The 13,364-nt window shown below is 41.2% G+C and overlaps 1 protein-coding gene across 4 annotated transcripts in view; it reads right to left on the reverse strand.

Annotated features, from left to right (window-relative positions):
- Positions 1-13,364, reverse strand: part of RYR3 (ryanodine receptor 3) — a 568,187-nt gene that overhangs the window by 315,513 nt on the left and 239,310 nt on the right. For all 4 annotated transcript variants that reach the window (XM_030814359.1, XM_030814360.1, XM_030814362.1 and 1 more), the window contains exons 7-10: positions 13,241-13,340; positions 10,418-10,511; positions 5,972-6,046; positions 3,884-4,040 (exon numbers count right to left, since the gene is read on the reverse strand). In XM_030814359.1, coding sequence (XP_030670219.1) covers positions 3,884-4,040; positions 5,972-6,046; positions 10,418-10,511; positions 13,241-13,340 — 426 coding nt within the window. The remainder of the gene's footprint in view (positions 1-3,883; positions 4,041-5,971; positions 6,047-10,417; positions 10,512-13,240; positions 13,341-13,364) is intronic.

Genomic DNA, 13,364 nt, shown 5'->3' on the forward strand with positions numbered 1-13,364 from the left:
CTTCAGCAAGCATTTTTCAAACTTACTACAAGACATTCTGGGATGCAAAAATAAAGCAGGGTGGGGTACACATGGTCCTTGTCATCCAGGGGCTCCCAGTCAAGGAAGTGATGGCCTTAAGATGCATGAGCAGGTTTTCCTCTCACAGAGAGCACTTGACACTTGCCTGAAAGCATGAGGTGCTCACTGTGCTCACTGTGGAGTGCAGAGGGGCAAAAGGCATTCCAGGCACAAGTTTCGTGGTTAGAAAAAAACAAATATGTTCCAAGACTGATAAATAGTATGTCGGAGCTCAAGGCAACCTCAGGCAAGTAGCAAGAGACACAATGGAAGGGCAGGCAGCAGTCAGGTCTGAATGATCTTTTATGACAGACTTCAAATGAGGTGCACATTGATGAAGAATTGTGTTCCAGGTCTCACAGAGAGCAGATGAGAATCGAGGCCCAATCTACGCTAACTTTGAAGCCAGGCTGTGTCTTACACAACACCACTCTCAGATCAAAGGGATAAGGCTGGGATGCTGTATTTTGGAAGTAATACTACATCCTAGCCCTCCAATTTGAGTTGTGTCATCTGCTGAAGTGCGGGGAAGGAGGACCTTGATCAAGATCACATCCTGCTCTTTATTCTATGTGATTCGTACAGCCTGCTCAAAGTCTTCGGTCTGATTGCATTTGAGCCAGGCCCAGGCCAATAACTGCAGCTGGTTCTTGGACTTGGTCACCTTTCAGCAAGGCTCAATCACACCTCCATCTTATTATGCACATACAAGATGCACTGGGGCACCTGCCATCTTTCTGGTAATGGCAGGCTGCTAAGGATGTTAGCACGCACCTGCAGCTGTCCAGTGGTCCCCAATTTAGTAGTCATAACTGTCACAGGCTAATGCAACCTGACAGAAAATGTGGGCTGGGAAGCTCGTCATTACCAAATGACTCACGACCCAGCATATCCAGTGTCCTCCCAAAACACACTACTAAAGCCCCAGCAGTGCTCTTCCCAAGAGTCTCTTTTTCTCTTTTTCAGATTCTCCAACATATGGAGAGGATCAGATGAACACTCTGCTTCCTCGCCCTCTGTCCCAGTCCCATAGGAAACAGCTGACTGTCTCCACCTCTCCCTCAGCCTTCCCAACTCCTATGCCACCACACAGATCCTGAACCGCTATCTCACGCTACCATTTGCCACTTGCTCTGTCACGTAACACCTGTAACAGTCAAGGGCTGGCCAGATGATTCAGTGTCCTTACATTGTTGAGAAACAGAGCTCCAAACCTCTTTCTGCTGGGTATTGTCACTAGCACCCAGGGAGGGGAAGCACAGAGAGTGCATTTAAGGAAAGCCCGTGCCAAGCAAGGCAAGAATATGCTTACTAAGCAGGCACATGGAAGCCCAGGAAAATCAGGGCCTCTCCAGCACTCTCCCCCTACAGTTATTTGGATGGTGTATGACAGTTATGTGTTCTCCACATGTTCTTCCTTATTGTGCAGCTTCGCAGTCTAAGGTGCCAAAGCCCTGCCCACACAACGTCCCAAAGAAACCCTGATGTCCAGTGGGAACACAGCCATATCTTGGCCTGCCATAGAGTCCAGGCCATTTTAATTTCCGTTCCTTTCAAATTGAAATGAAGGTAGCTAGGTTGAATACTACCGCATGGAGACTTACTTAAAATCTCTAGTTTAGTGACTCCAATGAAATGTAACCACACTGCCGAGTGCACAGGACAATGTGACTCATGGGTGACTTTTGCCTCCAGCTCTGCTATGCCGATGGCCCCCGCTGTACCATGACGACTTTCCAGCCACGCGCTGCTTGCCTCTCCATACATGGAAATGGAGGAACTTGGGGAGATAAGCAACGGACCCTTTGAAGGGAAATGTATTCAGAAGTGATGCCAAGCGGAAGGAGTGTTACAAGGTCCCTATGGGGCTCTGAGCTTTCCTTGCTTACCCCAGAGACCACAGCACAGTGCTGAGCCATGCTCCACAAGACTGAGCCAAGAATGGAATAGAATGGAAGAGTCCCCTTGGAACAGGATCTTGCCAGCTGCCTGGAAGCCCGCCTGATCCTGTGCTGGAAGAAAAGCCCCTTTTTGAAATGGTAAAGACCTCGAGGTCATTGTTCTAACCTTGGCAGCATATCCTGAGTGGGTCAAGGAGAAAGGGGGTAGAATGCTCAAATAAGGAAAGGGCCAAACTGGCATTCTTAGGAAAACACTTGCTTGGTCATTAGCCACGATGAGTCATTTCTTATTTTCCACCTCCCTATTCTACTGCCACCCACCTTCAGCTCCCACTCCATGTCCCAGTCTCTGTTCTTATGACTTTTCTGTTGCTTTGTTTCACGGAATCTTTTAGAAAGTTGCACTGCTCTAAATCACTTCCTGGAGGCAAAAATGTTCACTAAATAGATATAAATTTGAATGTAAAGAATCCCTCTTGCGCTGGGCATCTAAAAAAAATGATAGCAAAGTGAGGAAGATGTGCTCAGAAAACCAGAATGAAATCAGAGTCAATAGCCATTGGAAGACAGGCAGATGGAAGATGACATTTGAGAGACAGGAAGATATGAACAGGAAGCTCACGTCTTTTAATATTTGAAATAAAGATATGAAAAAAGCCCAATTCTGATATAGGGCAATATTAAAGAGAAAAAACTACATGCCAAAGAGTTTCTCTGCCTAAAAAGACCATAGGAGCACAAAATGAGGGAGAAAACAGACTCTGAACGCCTGCACCAAAGAAGGGGACAGTGCTGACTATCTTCTTCAGGTGCATTAGGAAGCAGAGATGCCCCACAGAAAATTCAGCTGTCAGCCTCACACCTAGCCCTACACGAACAGAATCCTCAACAACCCTTGAGTGAAATCATGGTGAGAACACACATCAAGATTTATTTCTGGAAAAGAGCAAAGAATGAAACCAAAGGTGAAGCTCCCAAAGGAGATATTGAGCTATATTCTTAGGAAGTGCAGACTTCCTGATAACTGTGCAAGCATCTGTGCAGAGCCCTTCTCATGCTTGGATGATCTTTCCAGAACACTCATAAAGTGACAGACCATCCAACTGTCTGTCAGAAGTTAGCTCAGCATGCAATTCTGACTATTCAGCTAGATCCAGCTCTGAGTTAGATAGAGTAGAAGCTTGACTGAACATTAAAGGTGGTGGTTTCTAAAAAAGAATAGTTGTCTACATACACATCAAATGGTAAAGCCATTAATTCAAGGTTAACCTAACTACCAGAGGATCCATTCTTAATGAAGGTTTGGGATGGATAGGAGAAAGCTAAGAGATCTGGGGAGTGGGGATAGTTAAGGAAAAGAACGAGGAAGGTACTAGTAAATTCTATCATATAGGTATTAATAACTGCAAGATAATGTTATGTCCAGAATGTCTTCTTTGCACCATTAAAAAAATTTAAACAAATATAGCACTGAAACTCATGCTTTTTACATTTAAATCTTTTATTTAACAAATTACCTTTTTATTTAAACAAATGCAGCTCTGAAACTCATGCCTCCATGTTACTATTGCTTTAAAGGAGTGAAGAATATAACTTGGAATTTATTAAAGACAACTCAGAATGCATTAAACAACAACAATAGTTTCCATTAGCCTTTGAGCAACAATGTCCATTCCTATGATCCTTGCACTTTCCAGGACTTTCCACACTCTCCTTTTGCTCAAGACTTCAACCTTCATCCAAGGTACACATTCCTCCATGAACTCAATTCAAAAGATAAAAGAAAGTGTTTATCTATCTTAGGTCAAATTTCCAATTTCGCTTTGTTCCAGCCTATTTTCTTTTCCAGTTATAGTTCTACCTGGAGGTTTCTGAGTTTTCACTTTTAGAACAGGGTCAAAGTCCACTTTATCACACCTTACCTTTGATGCCCGGAAAGAGAAAGCTGTGGACTTGGTGTCTGACTTTGCCCGGTCTTGCAGTATAAGGCCTTGGTCTTCTGTCAAGGCCAGGTAGTGGCCTGTGGTGAGATGCCGGAGTCGGAAAGCCTGGCCCCATCTGATGTTACTGCCACTCCAGCTGGGCAGATGAAACAGACAAGAAATTGCGTTTATACAAAAATAAGTCCTTTTCAGTATTTATCCTGTGCTTTCTTACACATGCTAGCAGACTTATAACCCTTCTGGTGTCCATCCTTAAGGGAAAATGCACCAGGCTCCTGGCTTGCTGTAGGATTTCGTGTCTGCCTACAACCCAGCATAGTGCTCTTTCTTGATGATATCAACAAGGAATGATCTTGAAGGCAGGTCAGTGGCTTCATACAACTGGAAGTCCCAGGTTTCCAATTTTTCCTTCACTCCACTGAAAGGTCTTGATGCAAATAATCAAAAATCAATGGGAAGCTTGTCTTTGAATGGAAACTTGTTTCTGGGAAAGCCTTTCCAAACCTGCCATCTGAACTAAAACATATTACTACCACAAAGAATTCTATCTTCAAGGGAAATAGTAAAAATATCTGCACAGTTTACACTTGCTAGACAAAGAGAGACAATAAACAAGCATAGTAAGTCAACACTGAATTATGTTAAAAGGAGATAAATTCTATGGAAAATAAGTAAAGCAGGAAAAAAGGATTAAGACAAGTGAGAACTCATATTGAATACTGTCCTCTTCATGGTCCTTCATCAAAAGATTAGCATTCAGCAAAAGTTATGGTAAGTGTTAAGGGAGAAATTATCCACTGAATAATCTAACTCAAAATTTATCTTTTTAAAGTATTTGCTCATATGCAAAATACTTATCTCTTCAGAATATAAGGTTTATGAGATATCTGTGTGAAATTTTAAAACCACTCTCTACTTTGTCCAATTTTTTGAAGCATCAATACATCCAAATCACATTGAGAAAAAGCTTAAATTCTTCCTGTTTAGGTCTCTGGGGAAATGAGCAAGGAATCATAACCAGAAGTACGCATACATACCTATTTTGACCTCTTAAAAAGTCCATTAAGCAAGAACTAAGGCCTAATGTCCTGAGAACAAGAGTATGTTACTCTCAGATTTTTAATGGGTTTGGAAAGAGGATGTAAATGACTGAAGCCAGTTACTAAGTGCACTCTCCTTAAAACCGGTATTCCTTAAACCATCAGCTGCCAATTTCTCAGAAAAAAAATGTGTGCATATGTGTGTATGGTGTAAGAGAAGTCCTAATATTCCCTTCGGATTGCCAGTGGATTATCTTCAGGCCCCGAGGGGGGCACACACCCTGCATGAGAGAGACTTATTTTGAACATATTTTCAGGGAGAGACTGAGCAGAAAGGCAGAGAAGGAAAATCAGAGGGCGATACTTAACCCTCCTTTCTCATTCCAAGCAGTTTAGCTCTAGCCTAACTTGCAAACCCTCTCAGCCTAGCAAAGGTCCTGCATTGAAAGTGATCCCCCTTCAGTAGTTTGAAGTTAAGTGACCACCTGAGGTTATTCAAGCTTGTGGCTGGAAAGTCTCAGCCTCCTGTTCCTTCCACCAAGGGACAAAACTGTCTCTGAAAAGTTCTAGTAAGTACCTTTTTCTTCACACTTACATTTCCAGTGAAGTTTACATCTTCCTTATCTTATACCATCGTGACTACCTGTCTGTGTGCCATTTAAAGCTAACTGTCCACTGGAGCCAACAAAGCTACTGAGAGGAGAGAGAAGACTTATCTGGGTTCCAGAGAATGTGTTTAAGAAAACAAATGGGAGAACTTGGATGGCTTTCAGTGGCCTTGTCCGAGCTTATAGTCAGCTACTGCAAGTGCAGAAGAGCCTGCCAGCCTCAGAGTCAACACAGTGGCTTTGGAAATTGTGTGTGTATGTTCTTTAAAAACAGTCAACAGAAATATCAGAACTTAGCTCTAGACAAAGGACTTGAAGGAGTTTGCCAGGTGATGTGGAATGAATGAAATATTTAAGAGAACGGCCTGTATTGAAAAAGAAGGTAATCTTGAAAAGGGCACTCCCAGGCCCTCCATTACCTTATCCGAAGGGGTTCCACTCTCCACAGAGATCTGGCTCGAGTCCCAGCTCCCCCAGCTTCGTAGAATATCCTCCTGTGAGCAGAGTTGGAGATCAGCACCCGGGTAAAGAACAGCTCCCTGCAGAGGCTGTTCAGGCACCGAGCTTGTCTAAGCCCTTTCGGAGTCAGCAGAATGCAAAGCCAGAATAAGAGAGAGGACAGTTTCCCAGTCTCAGTCTCTCAGAAAGGGTCAAAGCAGCTAGAGGGGAGGGAACTGCTCGCCATATCCACATCATGGACATTTATGCATCATCAGGTATGCAAAGAAAAGGCAGGAACAAGAACATCTCCATTTCTACATCAGGAGTCACGATAGCCCAGTTACACAATGACGGCAGACACAGAATGCTCCAGTTCCTTCAGGTCAAGCTCCTTGATGTAGTTTTATATCTTTAAAAAATGTATTTGTACTTTAAAAACACCTATTCAACATAGTGTGAACTCATTTCCATCATTCTAGGGCACTTGGAACAAAGCTTTATGCTCAGTTGTTACAGTGTTCACGATTTTATTACTGTACTGTTGCTTCCTTTCCCATGTTAAGAATCATCTTTTAATGTATTTTGAAATAAAATTTTTATTTTAGAAAAATGTTAGGTTTATAAAACAGTTACTAAAGATAGTCCAGAGAGTTCCTGTATGATCTCACTCAGCTTCTCCCAATGTTATCATCTTACATTACCAAGGTACGTTTGTCAAAACGGAGAAACCAACATGAGTATGTCATTACTAGCTAAACTCAAGACTTTATTTGGATTTCACCTTAATTTTTCCCATAAACTTTTTTCCAGTTCCAGGATATAATCCAGGATACCACATTGCATTTAGCTGCCATGTCTCCCGTTTCCTCTGATCTGTTATGCTTTCTCAGTCTTGCCTTGTTTCTCAGGACTTTGACATTTTTGTGGAGTACTGGTTGGGTATTTTGTGAAATGTGTCTCAACTTGGGTTTGTCTGATGTTTTTCCAGTGATTAACAAAGCCTTAGTTTTTAAAGTTTTATTTTAAATAAATTCTGTGTAACCTGTGATCAGGGCAGGTTGCTCCGCATTGTACAAAATTCACAGTTTGAGAGCATGTCTCAAGAACAGCAGTCCCCAGATTACCTGGTATACTGAATCCAGCCACTTTTTGAGAATCTTGTGACCTTCGATCAAAACTGATTATTTAACTGCATTTACATTCACTAACTTAAAATCCTACCTCCACCATAGAGAATTTGTATGGATCACAACTGAATTGGTCAAACCCCAGAGGAATCCTGATTTAGATTTTAGAGACGAGTTAATCAATAGTGGTGAAAAGAAAATGTATACTTTTTTTTTTCTGGAGAAGCAGCATAATTATGAGTCGATTCAAAATATGAGCTTGGAAGTTAGACCTGGGTTTGAATCTAGTAGCTGTGTGACCTCCGGCAAGCCCCTTCAACTCTCTGTGTCTCAGTTTGCTTATCTAATAAGGGTACTTATATAACAATGTTGCGAAAATTTAAAGGGCTTTTAAAAAATGTTTAGAAAGTGTTTTTTATAAATGTTTATAAACATGCATAGAGGAACACATTAATCGTACAGCAATCAATGAAACATTACATCAACAGTGGTTAACTCTGGAAGGTGGGATTACAGAGGCTATTTCTCAATCTTTCTCTAATGTACATGTTATCGGGAAATGCCCAATAAATATTAGGCAAGAAAATCTGACATTGCTTTAGAGTTCCTACACCCCAGGTGTCTCTGTACCAGGCCTAGAACAGAAATGATACTGCACCAACCTCCTAGCCACTTAGGAAAATTTGCTAAGATTCTCACTGATGCTCCTCCTCTGGTGCAAGCTGAAAGGATCCCTTCAGGAGAAGGGATGAAGTGGCTCATCCAGGTCACAGGTGAAACAGCGCCGGAGCTTGGACTAGAAGATTCTCTACCCCTGACATCTGAAGGATTTGTGAAGGTTTGTTCTTCCCACCTGTGACATTTGGGCGGCTTGCTCCATTTAATCTCACAAGGTTACTGAGGTTGAAACAACTTGTTCTCTAAAACAATTCCAAGGAGAGGAGTAGAGTGGGCGGCAAGCTGAGGTGCTTTTGAAAGCTTGGCTGACAGCTTAGCCTTAGCTTCAATAGGTTAAGTAACTTATCCCAGGCTGTTTGACAAGCCAGAGGCAAAGCCAAGGATCAGAGCTCAAAATGTTAGATTGTTAATCTTGGGTTTCCATCCTGGGACAGACCGTCTTTCCACATAGCCTGACTGCTCTCAGGATTTACAGGGACTGAAAACAATTTCTTCTGGAGAGTCAGCACCATTGCAATGGAACACCTGTATGCCTTAGTGGTTGCTGGAGTCTTTTAGTGTGCTGTTTCCTATTCTATCATGCTCCCCAGATTTTGGTGTTCCTGGCCATCCTGGCCAGTTCTGAGGATTTACCTGACAATAGAAGACAAAGACAAGGCTTATCACTCACTTCACCTAGACATTAAATAACACCAAGGCATCCTGTTTTGAGACTAAGCTGATAGAAAGATTCAAGTTCCATTGTGCTGAACAGCTGCTCACTTGCCCCAGTCTCAAACCCTTCATGCTTCCTTATAAAATAAGCCTTCTTATTTTTATTGATGAATTTTTTTCCAAAACACAAATTAGATCCTATGAAATCCTGGACTAAAGAAAGGCCACCTTCATGTTTATTTAAATGATGGCATGCATGTCTGCTCCAGTGTGCCCATTGTGAAAACCCCTCTCCATCTACTTCACTCTTCCCATCACCTCCTTTCAAACACTTGCTGAGCCTTTCCTTCTAAGCAGAATTTTGCTGAATCACTTGACTGAAATGCCCACCAAATGACTAACTAGCACAGTTTCTGTCCAGCTGTTTCTAATTTGACTCTAATTTTGATGACAGGTGTGTACATGTGGGTGTGGGCATGCCCATGGTAAATACTTCATTTTTTTCCAGTTCCCATCCTTAAAAGTAGAACAGGAATAGAGAGAATGAACTAGGAAAGCCCTGATGTATTCCATCTTAGATACAAACAACCCTGCAAAACTCATAAAATCTCAGTTATTCATCCACCTGCAAACCTTCCCCTTGATGCAGCAGAATATGATATCAAAGGGACAGTAAATGGGCTATTGTATAGTTTCAATATTGAATAAAAGGCAAACCACAAGTGAACAGGATCACATGACGGGGTAGAGAATCCTTACTTCTAAGGAAAATCAGGTCGACCTAACTTCCCCATCAGAGATAACTATCAACTGCTGGACCAGTGCCAGGGAGGCAACAAGTGAATTAAGCACTGCACTTTACATAGGTCTGTGCTTTATGTGTCCTAGGCACCCTTCTGGGTCACATCTGGTTCCTATGAAAGAGTATTCAGAGTAGATAGCAAGTAGGAAGAGACTCAAAACTATAAGGGATACACATTGCCAATGGGTGCTTTCTAAGGTGCATAATAATACATTCAAGCACATTGCTTCTGCAGAGGTCCTTGAGTACATCAAATAGGAAATGGTCCCTGATAGAGAGTCAGCAGCTCTGGCTTCTAGGCTTGCATCTGAAATCAGCCAGTGTGTGACCTGTGGCAGGAGCCTGACCTACATATTCTCCAAGATGTGAAGACTTGTGAGCCCACGTTTCTAATGAAGCAAAAGAAATGCAGTTGACAAGGTTCCTGTAGGCATTACACAAAAGGAAAAGGAAACATTATCACCGGATCAGACTCACTGCTGCCCCAAATTCAATCTAGTTTGGATCTGAGGTTTGATTTTTTTTTTTAAATATCAGATTTCTATAGTTACAAGGCCAAGCTTTTTTATGTTCTGTTCCTTTGATGATAGAATACCAAAAAAAAAAAAAACTCTTTAGTATGCATTTAAGACTTGGATTCATATCCTCCATCTCATGGTTTTGAAATTTTGAAAAGCATTCATGAAGGGGTCAAGTATAAGGACAAGAACACATCGTCCTCAGCACAGCGCCCTCTAAATGCACCCTTGGCACCACCCCCTGCTAAGTGCAGCTTCAGATGGACATCAGTTTCTCTAATGCTATTTAGTAATAAAACCAAATCAACGAAGTCCACCTTATTTACTTAGCACATGAAATGGGAATAGAGATGATCTGTCTTTGAAAAGCCTGGTGAATAATTTGTTTAAGTGCAGAGCCAAAGAAAATGAAGGGATCTGGAAGCATTACAGAACTGCCTAAGAACAGCATGTGTACAGAGCTCCTCCTGTGAGCAAGGTGAACTGCCATTCCTGTTTTACAAACTGGAACCCATGGCGGGAGGAAGGTTTGTCAAGGGACTGACCGGTACAGAGCTCATATGTGGCTAAATACAATGTAAACTCTTTAGTTTGAGTGTCCTGAGACTGGAAACAGCTAGGGGAAGAATGAAGCTACTGACTTACCTGTGCTGGGAATCATTCTGGTCTGTAGACGGTATCGTCAAACATTCATCATGACCATGGAAAAGTCGTACTACATGCCCACCAAGTAGGTATCCTGTAAGAGAATTATATTCTACTGTGAATGATGGGAAGTTTAATGAAGAGAATGGCATATTTAAAAAGGGTAAATTCACACAGGTCTGAGCCAGTTACAGAAAATACCGAGAGAGACACATTTTGATAACTACTTATTCCATGAATGCAGGCCTCAGGCAGAAAAGACAGGAAAGTCAAAACAATTCTAATGTTCAAAGTTAAATAGGGCTTCAGAGGTGAGCAAGTCCAACATCAAAAGGTAAGGTGAAAATAGTGTGCCAACTGATATCATTAAAAATCAAAAGGAAAATTAAGTTGCTAATGGTAGGAGTTTCCAGTTGCTTAGGATGTAAATACACCCAACACCAAATTTCTGGATAAATATCCACAATCTCACTGTGTATACTTTGCAAAAAAAATCCACATCAGATTGCAGTCATGGGAAAGAAAGGTGCTGAGAACGGGGTAGCAGACCATTCTTAAGACCCTTTAGGAGAAGGCAACATTCAAATACATTTAACAAACAGATCAAATCTGGTTGCTACTCCTACAGCACAAAGGGAAAGCAGAATTACTCTCCAGCATCCCTGAGTGAACAAGTGTAGATGCTTTCATCAACAAACACTTAGCCTTCAGAATAAGGAAAATAATCTCAATAGTCATGGAGTTCAGAGATGGAAAGGAAACAATGAACTTCAAGGACATGATGACCCATTTGTCTTCAAATAAATGCTAAGCCTTAATTCAAAGAACATAGTAGCAGGAGAGGGGCTCCAGTCTGAGCTTTACCTTGCTCCAAGAAATGGGATTTGTTATTCCTCTGAATTAAGAAATTCTCCAGGCTAGTCTGTTCTCAGGAGACATATGAACTTAATATACCCAATGTCTGTGTCAGAATTTTTAAAGGAAAAAAATCACATAATTAGATCACTTTAGGGGCTGTCTTAAAACTATTTTGGGTGCTGGATTAAAACAGTAAGAATGAGCAATCATGTCAGAGGAGAAAAGGGTATTATTAGTGAATTTTGTATAGTGACAGTCTGATATGAGTTCAGTATTTTCACCTAGACAAGGCGAGTTTTTCTAAAATTCCCTCAAATATTCAGAAGTCTCCTTCCAATTTTCCTGTATCTTTTTGTACTGATATTCTGAGTTATAACCTTCTTTGCACTAAAAATGATTCATGATATATTATAGAGGGATTCTTAACAGCTAATTTATTTAGAAAATTAAAGCCCTCCATGACCAACCTCTTGATTAAGCTCTCATTCATCTCATGATGGTGAGGCCATGCCCTATTTGGAGTTTATCCTTTACAGTTCTTGGGCTCCTTCAATCAATACCCTACTCACACAGAGAACACTGCCAAGTGCTGGTGCATCATGACTTTTCTTAACTGAAATCTATCAGGGCCATAGTGAGGAAAGCAGCATCATGATGAAGATCACTTACGTTCTTAAGGGCTGAAGTGGGTTTCTCACCAGTGGATGCTGGAAGGACATTTTTCTACAGAGCCAGATGACTCAAGTGATGAGTTATCCAGACTTTAATACAAGGGCACTCAACACTTGTATAAGGACCTTTTGACATGATTTGCAAACACTCCTTAATTAATCTCCACAAGCCCTCTGTTGGGACCAGGAAATAATTTTATTCCTATGGTGAAAATAAAAAATTTAACATGGAGAAGATTGAGCCAAAACTTTCTTGGGAAAGGCTTAAACCCAGAGCTTCTTGATTCTTAATAGAAAGGGATTGACTGACAGTAGACTTAGGAGGGTGGGTTAATTTTGGCACAAAGGAAGAGGGCTAAACACATCCTACCTTTTAAAGCCTTCCACTTGTTGCCAAAAGAGTTAAGAATTTGTCTTTTCCTGAGTCTTCAGTTTAGCTATCATGCATTCTGAAACTGGGGTATCACCTTGACAACTGTTTTCCTTCTTTTTTCAAACATCATAGAATAGACGGGCATTCCCAGTTTGAAAGTACTAGACTTTCATAGGCCTAAAGCCTGTGATGAGTATTTTTAAAAATTCTGATCTTGCTATAATGTGCCAAAATGTAACACAATAGCCCACAGGTCACTGACATTTGATTATTCTTCTCAGCTGTGGTATTACCTATGAGTGAGGTAAGGCCAGTACATTTATTACACAACTTGAAAGGTGTATTGATTTTTACCTGATTCTATGAAATAAAATATGTTGAACAACGTTGGATGACTTTATTTCCAAGGGAAAAATAATTTCACCTCTTATGTTAAAATGGCCTTCCATAAATGCAAGTAAAAACAAATGACCAAACACTTTTATGATAGAGTAAGTGCTTCACCTGCATGGAGAGAAGCATAAGGAGAAACACAAACCATGTCACCTTCTTGGCAAATAATCTCTTCTAAAACTGAAGGTGCTGAGGTCTTTATACTTACAACTAGTAAGCAAAAATAAAAATGTGGAAACTCAGGGAGAGAGCAAAGGTGCATATCCAAGTCCTGAATACACGTAGTGCTAAAATAATAGTGGGCTCCAAGGGGTTAAAAAAATAAGTTCAGAGATGCTCATGTAACTGGAAGTTAGAATAGAAAATAATCTGTACTGAATTCAGAGAAAGAAACTCAAGTGAGCTAAAATCAGGCTACCTGTGTACCAAGACATTCAGGTGAGATCTGGGAAGTAGCAGAAAATGTCAATGTATACAGCTCAAGAGAGATAGGCAGGCTCAGGGCTAAATGCATTTAAAGAAGCACACCTTCTTCGATGCTACTTCCTGAGCACGTAGGATGTACATTCCAGAGTGTTTGCATAAAGGAGGCATCCACTTGTATGTTACCATTTGATACTGAGAGATGCTGCAGCAGAAACAGAAATGAGAC

This window comes from Nomascus leucogenys, chromosome 6, assembly GCF_006542625.1.
Source record: "Nomascus leucogenys isolate Asia chromosome 6, Asia_NLE_v1, whole genome shotgun sequence".
NCBI classification, from domain to species: domain Eukaryota; kingdom Metazoa; phylum Chordata; class Mammalia; order Primates; family Hylobatidae; genus Nomascus; species Nomascus leucogenys.